Source organism: Osmerus eperlanus, chromosome 1, assembly GCF_963692335.1.
Source record: "Osmerus eperlanus chromosome 1, fOsmEpe2.1, whole genome shotgun sequence".
NCBI classification, from domain to species: Eukaryota; Metazoa; Chordata; class Actinopteri; order Osmeriformes; family Osmeridae; genus Osmerus; species Osmerus eperlanus.
In genome coordinates this window covers 14,567,662-14,579,545 of record NC_085018.1, presented here as the reverse complement: position 1 = coordinate 14,579,545, position 11,884 = coordinate 14,567,662, and the positions used below count along the sequence as shown (strand labels likewise).

At 45.3% G+C, this 11,884-nt stretch overlaps 1 protein-coding gene across 2 annotated transcripts; it reads left to right on the top strand.

Annotated features, from left to right (window-relative positions):
- Positions 1-368: 368 nt before the first annotated feature.
- On the top strand, positions 369-11,268 carry klhdc8a (kelch domain containing 8A). 2 transcript variants are annotated; one of them, XM_062461864.1, is made up of 8 exons: positions 369-581; positions 5,955-6,288; positions 6,393-6,603; positions 6,759-6,923; positions 7,017-7,235; positions 9,474-9,575; positions 9,706-9,854; positions 9,938-11,268. In XM_062461864.1, the coding sequence occupies exons 2-8, from the start codon at positions 6,124-6,126 to the stop codon at positions 9,989-9,991; spliced, it is 1,065 nt and encodes a 354-aa protein (XP_062317848.1). In that variant the 5' UTR covers positions 369-581; positions 5,955-6,123; the 3' UTR covers positions 9,992-11,268. The 2 variants fall into 2 exon arrangements, with proteins under 2 accessions (XP_062317848.1, XP_062317858.1); XM_062461874.1 differs by lacking the exon at positions 9,938-11,268 and having other exon boundaries at positions 9,688-9,846.
- Positions 11,269-11,884: the final 616 nt, after the last annotated feature.

Genomic DNA, 11,884 nt, shown 5'->3' with positions numbered 1-11,884 from the left:
TACTGCGCTCACAGTTTAACACCAACTATGTTGGTACAATGTACAATGTACATTGTTTTGATGGCCCTTTTTTACACATTTGCTACCTCTAACTCTAACCCTTTGAAGAGGATAACTTATTGTCTTCCAATTGAATCTGAAAACATGTTAAGGCTAGACTGTGGATGTGTTTAGCTTCGTGGATTTAAAAATTAAATAACCGTTTTTATGATCGAATCCTAGTCTCGTTCAAAAGTGTGTGTAGCCTGCGTTATTTGTATAACACATTAGCTCCGAACCCCACAATTAAAAAACGAACGGCAACTACAGCAATGCAGGCATGAAATAAATATTTAAAATCTGACCCACATAATGATGATGGAAATGGTTGTGCTGCTTGAGACAGCCTGGGCGCCAGTCTGCGTTTACGATGCCTTCCGGAGCGAAAAGAATTGTTCGGGTGCAGATGAAAATAGGGAGGGAGTGTTGACTTCACGAGTGGCGAACAGTGCCGCGAAGCCTCTCTTCCCCATCATCTTGTTCTTAGCATAACCAGAGGAAGAACCGAGACCCCGACATCGCAGAACCGTGTCAAAATCGAAGTAAGTAGGCAAAGAAACACTATCGTTTTTAATGTGGGCCATAGCTAACTTTGCAGAGTGAATTGCAACGTTACCTTCTTAGTCGCGTGTGCATGATCTTCTCTGAGCCGGTCACTGTTCTGTTATGGATTTGCGTGATGAAACCTCGGATGTGTTGTCGGATATTCTCAACGGGTTGATTGATTGTTATAGCTGAATTGTTTAATGTTTTCTTGACTAAATGGTTTGATGATTTGATGTAATCACTTTTTCTCAACTTTTTGTTTATCATATTACACACTGGGATAGGCTACGCACACTATCAAATATGATGACAATGATGTTATTTACGCAGTAGTAAGACTGGCGATGAATGTGATAACTAATAGTTAACAACAACTACGTTTTGTCTAAAAGGTCAAATACTGCCTGTCTGCCCACCCGCAGTCTAAACACACCGGAGGGTTGCTCTGAGGCCACTGAGCTACATGAAACAGCCTCGATACTGTCTCCTGTCATGTCTTCTCTCCTCTGCTGTGTTTTCCTCTCCTAATCTCATTTCCCCTTCTCCTCTATCTACTCCTCTCCCTCTCTCAGCATTTATTTATTATGAATGCATATAAATACCATTTAAATTTGTTATTGTGTTTACTTATGCATTGCATCAGTTCCTTGTTTTATGTTAAATCAATGAGGATCTACTTTGGTAACTCTCCAGGTTTCCTTACTCTGGGTCCTGATTCTCTCTCTCTCTCTCTCTCTCTCTCTCTCTCTCTCTCTCTCTCTCTCTCTCTCTCTCTCTCTCTCTCTCTCTCTCTCTGCTCTGTCTGTTTTGCTCTTAGTTATAGCTGAGAGGAGAAATATCTTCTCTACAAATCCTTTCACCCTCTCTTCCTCTTTCTTTGGCACAGTCACCATTAGAGAGACTCAAGGAGGGGAGGAGGTCCAGTTTTTCTGACTGAACCCTTCTTCTTTCTCCTATTCTTATCTCTCTCTCACACACACACACACACACACACACACCACACACACCCCCCCCCCACACACACACAGAAGTTATAAGATATAAGACCACAAGACTTATTTAGACGAATACAGCTCTCTACAGTCTCCTACTATTGTCTCACATTCACTTAATCCCACTATCCCCCCATTTACATATTTCCCTCTCTTGTTATCTACCTCTGCAGTATCCAGACCATTAGTGTCGACCTATTTTTCCATCACATCGACGTTATCTTCTCTCGTCCCTCCTCTTCCTCTCTCCCACTCTGTATCTCCTGACTTGGCCCGTTCTCTCTCCTCACTCCTCTTTCCACTCATGTTTTCTCAAACCCGCAAAGTGAATCTAACAATTCTCATAGGACTCCTACACAGCAGTTAGTGAGAGGGATCCAATATCATAAATGTGTGTGTGTGTGTGTGTGTGTGTGCACTCATGAGATCAGCATAGCAGCATAGCAGAAAAGAGATCAGCATAGCAGAAAACGTGTAACACATGGGTTTATGTAACAGGGCAAGTATGTTCTATATTCATAATCCAAGCATCTGCAGTAATTCCATTATCAAGCTGTTAATATCTAAACATCTATTTCTGGCTTCTGTATCTGTGAAGCTACTTCTTCCTAAGATCCAAACAGCACTGTCTGTCTCTGACCTAGTGACAGAACTGGATCTTTGTTGTCATCTGATTGGTTAAAAGACAGAGATTCCATCTGAGCTCTGATGTCGTGGTCTCTCGCTGTGACATCACCGCTGTACACTCACACCGCCTCGCATCCGCTCGTGCTGCTCGCATGCTGGGTTGCTATAGCAACAATCTCTCCACTTTTCCGGCTGAACAGCGAGTGTACACACACATGCAGAGCACACGCATGGAGCACACATTTGCAGACGTGCCCGCAACGTCAGGAAGCAGAAAGAGAGAGTTGTTTGCATTTTTAACAAGATAAAGAGACGCCAACTGTTCCTAAAACTCACTGCAACCAATCAACCATAACCAATGAAGCACCAACTGTGCCAGGCGACACTGATTGCCTAGCATCTCTCCATTTCCCCAGCTTTGATGAGTCTCACAGACACCAGCTGGGGAACATACTGGGTCAGGCACATATTACACCTCTTAACTGGAGAAAGGTACATTTTATGTGCAACCCACACACCTGGGAGTGATGCTGTTACAGCCCAGCATTCCAGTACCACTTATGTAATCCAACTGCTCAAGGTCCTGATGCTTTGGTGCTGGTCTGGAGGCAAAGCCCCAGGTACCTTTCCAAACCCAGGGTTAGAGAACTGGGAATGTTCTAGAATCCTCCTTCGATCTGGAGCTGTGTTCAGAGTTCTCCTCTCTCTGCCTGAGGTGGATCTGCTTCTTATTCAGATGTGGTGACAAGTTTGACAGCAAAACTCTATCTTCATCTGCTGTGGAGTTGTGTGATGGGAGTGTGTGTGTGTGTGTGTTAATATACCCCAGCACACTGACAGCGGGATGTGGTGCCTGAAGCTACAACACTTCACTGAACATCAGTGGTTGTGGTTATCTGCTGCTTGTTTTAATCGTGTTAATGGAGAACAACAAGGCTGACACCAGTGTTCTGGAGTGATGAGAAGGGAAAGCCCTATGCTAATGGTAACCTGAGAGGAGAGAGGAGGTCCTTGGTTAAGATTTTCAACGCTGCAGAGAGCGGAGAGCTCATGTGCATCTATGCCTCTTCCTGTAGGTCTTCCCTTTGAGTGGGAGGCTGGTACACAGGGGGTTCTTCTTGCAGCTATTGTTTTCAGTTATGGTGGTGAACAGAGCGAGGTATAGGGAGAACCTGAGAGTAAGCACTATTTGTATACTGCAGGCTAATTAAATACGTAAGTCGATAAACGATTCCAGCAGAGCTTTTTGCACCCTGCAGAGTGAGAAACGGAGAGAAAAAGAGAGAGCAAAACTCAAAGGCTGAGAATGGAGTGGAAGCCGAGGGTAAAAAATGGTGGTGCACGCAGCAATGATCAAACATGCTCATTGGATGTGAAACATGGATAATAGCTTTGGTCGAGGATTACGTTGGACGCAAAGTTGGGGAGCAAACCTTGAGCAGGCGGAGCGCGGGGGCTTACTAACTAATTAAAAGTTTTGAAAAGGATGCACGCTGATTGTAAATGACTTCCGTGGGTGCTCGTGGGCCCGACTGTTGATCTCAAGCTGTTCAAGCAGTTAATTAAAAAAAGAGACGTGGCGAGGCAAATCGGTTACAGATTGCAATTAATACGCTCTGCAGGGCGCGCCAGGAGAAAGTTACCCCACCTCGTTAACAAGAGTCTGCCTGCCGGAGTCGGCCTATGGAAGAACTTTGTTTATTTGTTACTATTCTTTTTCTGATCCATTATTAAAAGCAAACAAAGCGATGCTGTGTGAAATCTGGGCCCCTCGCCACCCTGAAACGTGTCTCTGTTTCTATGGTTACCCACCTCTGAACGAGGATAGAAAAAAGTCTCCCTGTCCTCCTTCACTCTATCTCTCCTTCCACACACTTCATTCCTTTATTCCAAGTTATTTATGAGGATGAAAGGTATGCCAGGCCGTTGATGAGTAAGACATGCAGAAAGGGGTGGGGGCGGGGGGCATGGGGGAGTTAGGAAGACAAAGGAGGATGGGGTGAGAATTGAAAGGGAGATTAAAAGCTTTAAAGCATATAGGCTAACCTTGTGGCAACTGAGTAGAAACTGCTACAGCAGCTTCAGAAAATGAAGACAGACTGTCCGTTGGTTTGACAGAAGCCAGCCAGTCAGCCAGCCAGTACGTCAGTCAGCGATTCAGGATTAATGCGACAGAAACTGGCTGTTGCTCTAGTCTAGGAAATGCCATTGGATGTCCCAATGAAGTGATACACTTATACAAAACATACAAATACTTATAACAAATAATTATTACTAATCAGCAAATTATTAGCATCTTAATATAAATGATTATGCATAAGCATATATCAGCATATATGCAATAATTGTTTAGCATATTAAAATTGTTTATTCAGTTAATTCATTTACAAAAGGTTTATAAAGGGTAAAAGGCTTGATAAGAATTGTTATTAGTAAAGTTATGCTTTTGTTACATTATGTATGTATTTATACAGAATAGAAGATATACTGTTGACAGTCGTAGTCCATTTCATGGTGACCAACAAGGTTTTCCTTTGTTGACAAAGCCAGCCGTATCCATCAGTGGCTGTGTAGAGGACATAAGTAGGTGCGTAGGGATGGTTAGAATCCTCTTATCATGTGTCCTATGGTCCTCCAGATTCAGCTGGCTGTGTGTGTCCCCTGGGCGTCCAGGCAGCTACAGTAACATAAGGGGGTTACTGGCATGGCAACCATGGAGCGGGGGAAAGGGAGGAAGGAGGAGATAGAAGATGTGACTGAGAAGGGGAACATGTGATCCAAGTGTGGTTGCCTGGTTACTGATAGCTGTGTAGTTCTAGTACAGCCCACTACAGTTTGATTCTGATAGTGTATGTAACAAGAGAGGACTGCTAATAGAGGACCACACACTCACACACACATTCCGATCTGTCTATTATCTCCTGAAGAGCAAGCTTTGCTCATGATCTATCCCTGCACACACACAACCACACAGACACACAACCACACACAACCAGACAACCGCCTGGTGGTCCCACCGCTCAAGAGCGCCCGGTCCCAACACAAGCTCTTCTCCTGTCTGGCCCCCCAGTGGTGGAATCAACTCCCCACTTCCATCAGAGACACTGACTGTCTCTCCACCTTCAAGAAAAGGCTCAAGACGCACTTGTTCCGGGAGTACAACGGTACTTAGGAATGGTTCGCTTGACCCGATGTTAGTTTCCTCAAGGATCACAATGACTCTTGCTTAGAGACTTATTGCTCTTGTGGTTAGTGGTAACTGACTTAAATTTCTGTACTCGCTGTGATATATTGTTTTATTATTGTTGCTTGCTTTTTTTCCACAGGTACACTTGCACTTATAGCAGTTCATGTTGTTTAATTGTAACTTGTTTAACTACATGCTCTTATGGTTCTTCCCTTTGGCACTTATTTTGGTTGTTCACAATGTGTGCTTCATGTTTTGGCTACTCGCAATGTTTTGTGGCTATCTCGTTGTTATGATCAGTGACCTATGCACTTTATAAAGCTCTCTCTTGGAAGTCGCTTTGGATAAAAGCGTCTGCTAAATGAATAAATGTAAATGTAAATGTAACCACACGGCTGAGGAGTCACAGAGTCAACAAGCCTCTCGACAGGCTCTTCATGTACTGCAACTGATGTTTATTATCATCTGTGGTTTCCAACGTGGGCTTTCTTTAATGACCGTGTTGTGGGAATTGCAGCTCATTATGTTATCATTTTTTACTTAGTAACACTGTCATGTTTCAGGGCCCAGAGTGAGCTGGTGGTCCACCCCTGAGGAAGTGTCTGCGGCCGGGTCAGGCTGATCCTGCACACCCCCCCCCCCCCTCCGCCACATCCACCCACGGTTCTCTGTAGCCCAGCTCTCCACCACCTCATCCCCAGGCTCAGGCTGTCTACCCAGGGGGCGGAGATCATGTCTGTGCCCTCGACCCAGGAGTACCACTGGCAGAGCCTGGCACGGCTACCCAGCGGGCGTGTCTACCACTCCCTGGTGGAGGTGGGGGCCCATATGTACATGCTGGGGGGGTGTGATGCAGCGGGGAGGCCCTCCCCTGCTCTGGAGCTCTACTCCCCAGAGGTGGGTCACCAGGCCTCCGTCCTAGTATGGGATGCCGTCAATGATCTTCCAATGAACTAGTTGAGTGGCGCTAAAGATGTTTGTTTGAACGTTGCTCCCCTCAGGGTGACCGCTGGTTGAGCCTGCCCCCCATGCCGACCCCCCGTGCGGGCGCGGCCGTGGCTGTGCTGGGTAAGCAGGTGCTGGTGGTGGGGGGTGTGGGGGAAAACCAGTGCCCCCTGAAGGTGGTGGAAGTGTACAACACAGATGAGGGCAGGTGGAGGAAGAGGAGTGGTCTGAGAGAGGCCCTGATGGGCGTGGCCATCGTTGTGAAAGGTGTGTGTGGGGGGATCTGGGTGGAACGCACATATACCCGCTCTCACTTTGTTAGATGAGAAGTTTGTGCTGTACAATAGACTCACAGCACAAAGAGACGTATTATAATGTATACGTTCTCCCTCTCTCCGCTCTCTTCCCTTGTCTCTCTGCAGATGGGCGAGCCCTGGCCGTGGGGGGCATGGGGCCAGATCTGCTCCCCCGCAACATCCTGCAGCAGTATGATCTGAGGAAGGACATGTGGGCACTACTGCCATCTATGCCGACTCCTCGGTACGACGCCACAGCACACCTGCTAGGCAACAAGATCTACGTGGCAGGTACATCCAAATGAGAGAGACAGAGAGAGAGACAGAGAGAGAGAGAGAGAAATTGTGTGTTTGTGTTTGTTAACTGTGTGTTTTCTCCTCAAGGTGGACGTCAGTGTAAGCGCTCAGTAAAGGCCTTCGAGTTATTTGACTCTGAAACACGTTCCTGGACTACTCTTCCCAGCATGCCATGCAAGCGGGCCTACTCAGGTGTGGTCTGGGACAGCATGGGCCGGCTGTCTCTGCTGGGGGGGCTACGGCAGGGGGGTGGGCACCAGAGATCCAAGTTTACTAAGAACATCAACATCTTCGACACCAACCAGGGTGAGAAACCGCAAACACACACACAAGACAGTTTGGCAGTTAAGTTTGTCATCATCTCTTTAGCCTTCGTATAGCCATAGCATCTTGCTTTTTTTTGGAGTCATGTTGAATGTCATCACAATGCGAAGTCATTGCTGAAGACAGATCATATTCTCAGGGGGCCTGTAGGCCCCACATATACCTGATATTCCTGGGTAATTACTATTTTCCATCCCATGGAAACGTCTGTGAATAACAGATGGTGAAATTGAGATGAGACAAAGAGGAGAGAAGCAAATGGCTCACAGTGGGGAAAAAATCAATAAGTAATTTCAAACTATGAGATATTTTGTCACATATTGGGATTTTTCCACTGTTCCAAAATTGTAAGTGGAATGAGAGGAGCAGTGGGTGTCTGAATACTAATCTAGAGCCAGGGGACATGTGGGAATGGGATTTTCAAAAACCGAAGACACCCACTCCCTCCCCCCCCCCTCTGTCATCTGTAGGTCACACGGCTCTGACATACACACGCACACACACACACACCAAACATACACACACACAAACTCCCACATACATACCCAACCCTATGGCCAAGTCTCACACCCGCCTCCCCAATCTAATTTTAGCGGAGATGAGATGGGAGGTGTGCAGGGAGGAGGCTGGCCGGGGGGGGTGGGTGTGCTTCAATGGCACAATCCACAAACAGGTTGCTTTATTAACGATCGTCCTCCCATATCTCTGCGACGGTCACGCTGGCTATCAGCTGTCTGCTTCTCGCACCATATCATATCCAGAATGGCACCATGGTCTGAAAATAAGCCTCCAATTTACAGCACGCTCAACTGAAACTGAAGCGTAGATTACGCCGAGAAAAGGACGAGGCAAATTGAAATGACACAAATAACCATGCGAACTCCTAGAGAAAGACTATCGACTCTGTGAATCAACTCTGAGTTGTACTCTGAAAGAGGAGGCCAGGCAGTGTGATGCAGGTGAGTGGGTTTCACCCTCTCAGGAGACTGCAACAGTCTTCTCAGTATGGTAGTGATCTCCCCCTACAGTTTGGGAGGAATTGAGACGCCAGCCAGCGCTCTATCTGCAGCACAGACCCTGGGAGAGTCTAGCACCCACTGCCAGCTGTGCTCTGTATCCCACACAACGAAAACACTCTATAAACAGACCACAGAGATGTTCCAGCCCTTCCCTCCCTTCCTCTCTGTCTTTGTCCCCTTCTCTATCTATCTCTTGATCTATCTCTGTGTATCTCTCTCTCGTTCTCTCTCTGTATCGGGGTGTTTATACACAGCAGGGAAAATGTCTCCATCCACACAGGCGAGGATTTCCGACAGACAAAGCAAACACAGCAGTCTATGAAGCCCTCCGAAGTGTTATAAAAAATGAATCTGCTTTGTGTTGAATAATTTTCGGTCCCAGGATATAGTTCTCCTTAATCATAACTGCACGGGGGATGTTCAACACTTGCTAGCATCTCCTAGTGTAAATAAAATGCCAAGTTAATGGTCTTCAGCTGCCAAGCAGGAAGGAGGAAAAACCACTTGTTTTTCTACTTTCCCGCAATTAAAGTGTTCCAAATGGTTGGTTCTGGGGAAGTTGTCCTTATTTTCAGTCCAGAGGGTTGTGGTAAGGTTATAACTTTGTCTGTCTGTGTGTGTGTGTGTGTGTGTGTGTGTGTGTGTGTGTGTGTGTGTGTGTGTGTGTGTGTGTGTGTGTGTGTGCGTGTGCGTGTGCGTGTGTGTGTGTGTGTGTGTTTGCAAGCATGCATGCTCCCTCTCACCACCCACTTCCTAAGTTTTCTCTAACCTTCAGTTGTCTTTGTGACAGGTCTGTGCATATGTGTGTGTGTGTGTTAGTGTGTGTCGGTGGCCACCCAGCTGACATGTTAGGTGATCTCTAGCCTCTGACCGCAGCCAATGTCCATGAGAGCACCACATTCAACATGATCACTGAACAATCTGGCTGCATCTCATTTGGGAGGGTGTCTGAAGCCTCTCTTGTTGTTGTAGTCTTCAGGTTGTGTGTGGCCGAGTGTGCCCTGTGGTCTGCTTGGTGGAAGACTACATTAGTATTCAAAGTGCAGCCCCTGTTTGTTCCTGTGTTGTGATTCTGTCAGCATCAAGGCCACTCTTAATGGGAGCTCGGAGCATCGTGAAAAACCTGAAGATGGGAATGAAATCTTCTCATACACACACACCCACACACACACACATTTATGCTTCTCTCTTGTTCCTGTAGGAGTGTGGTTGAAGTCTGAGGAGACGGTGCCTATGAAGACTAAGAGGGCTGACTTTGCCGCCGCGGTGCTTCGGGGCAGGATGGTGGTAGCTGGAGGACTAGGTGAGTGCTGTTTATACCTGACTGGATCACCATAGACTGAACCACATTATCCACCTTCCATGGTGGATTTGTGAGTATTGACCGTGTTTGGGCAGTAGTTAACCCTTCCCAGGTAATGTGTGTTGACCAGGTCATGAGCCATTAGTGTTAGACACAGTGGAGGCCTTCCACCCTCAGAAGAAGAAGTGGGAGAAACTGGCGCCCATGGCAACGCCAAGATGCTCCGCCTCCTCGATTGTCATTAGGGACCGCCTCCTTGTGGTGGGAGGAGTCAACCAGGTGCTCTTATCAATCTGGCTATTGATATGTTTGTCCATCTATCTATCTAGAAGTCTATATGTAACCTAACGTCTGTCTGTCAGGTCCCCAGCTCCGCCCACGAGATCCTGTATGTGAGAGAAGAGGAGTGTCTGTAGGAGGAGGACTCTGAGACCTGCTCACTGGCTGGAAGGATTCTTGGCTGCAATCAATGATTCTAGTTCTGCCATTACTGTAGTTTGACATAGTTTGAACTGGCAATATACACCAAAAGACACAGTATGTTTGTGAAGAAAGAAAGGAGGAGTATTAAGACAGTAAGGAGGGAGGACAGGGAGAGGTGGGTGGGGAGGAATGGATGGCGGTACATTATGTAACACTGTACCACCCTCTGGTGGGGAACACACTGCACTCAATACAGATTTGCTCACACATACAGACACACACGCATAATGAGCTGGTTCTCGCTGTAAATATTTATGAAGAGTTTTAGTAAGAATAAGTCCTCTGTACTACTGGTCTCCCATTTGGAGTGCACAACAGGTAGTCGACATTTTGTAACTTTTGCATCTATTGTTCTAGACTTACCTCTCGCATAACATGTTTTAAATAGAAAATGTAGACAAGCTCTTTTAGGAAATGCTGGGAAAAGGGATGCATTTTTCTAATTGTTCTGTTAATGCGCACACAATGATATATAAGGTGTAGTTGCAATATTGTCTGTTTTAAGCTGAGCATGTAGACAGATTGTGAAGTCACCTCTTTGCATTTCTTAAGGGGTGTCACTGTTGAAAATGTGCACATTTTATCTTCTGCCACATCTATGAACTATTCCAAGAGAATGCAACTGCTCTAGTCAATAACAAAAAAACTGTAGACATAGACTATTGTTCTAGAACTTGGCTCAAATCACAATAACATCGAAACAAAATTTGCCAGATTGCATTCACAATGATAACATGTACACTGGCATTACACTGAGAATACTCTAGTATGACATGAATCATCTGTTAATGCATAATATGTATGTGTTGTAAGTGCTAATCGTGGTTTGTTAAGTGTTTCTATCAGGTTGTTCGTGGATGAGAAACTGTAGCTCTGTTCAACAGTAGCCTTTTCACCCTCTGTAGTTACTTTAATCCTACTTGTATTTGCAAATATGCAAATACTTTTTGTTCACTGCAACGAAACCAATGCAGTAGACTGGTTGGTAGTATTTTGCTAAATATTATTGTGGAATCGATTTTTGTAATTGAACCAGGTCTGAATTTATGCATCCATGAAAGAAGCAATAGACCATGTGTTCTACTTATCGCTCATGGTCCTCCATTCGTGCACTACTGATAATGTCATAAAATAGTTTCATTCTCAGGTTGTGATTTAAAAGCACAAATAATAAATACATTGAACAAAACGTAATCTTTATTATCAATTTAATTTCTATCCATTTCCATCTACTAATACTGTTCATTTGGGTTCATTTTCAGTAATTGCCACTAGATGGCGGTGTTTGCTTACTGTGTGTTTGAAGAAGGGCTGTCATGTAGAGGGGCCATAGCATTCAACCAAACCTCCGACAGAAAATACACATCATCAGAGTCATATAGGTCACTATGTTCTCAAATCATGGTACAGTTGATTTAGCTAACTATTCAAACATACTTTTATCTTAGTCATTTCGATCTCTGACTGTAAGTTCAGGGAAGTAAAACAATGGACCACACTCCACACACTGTGCCGTTTTGAAAAGATAATATTCCAGGAAAAACTCAAATGATCAGGTTGTTCTTGCCTTCCAAAGAACTGCCCCTATGGATGTTGTTTACGCTGACACAAAATCTCACATTACAAAACTGAAAAGATGAGTTTGAGATTGTAGAAGAGATACAACATTGAAAAAAGACATACACATGTACTCACTACATGCACACACTTCAACTAGTAACGGGACTCTAACTGAGGCTTCCTCTGTGTAATAGATCTTAGTCTCTCCTCTAGTCTCCACCTGCCTTGTGACATGTCTACTGTATGCCCCATTACCTACTTTAACT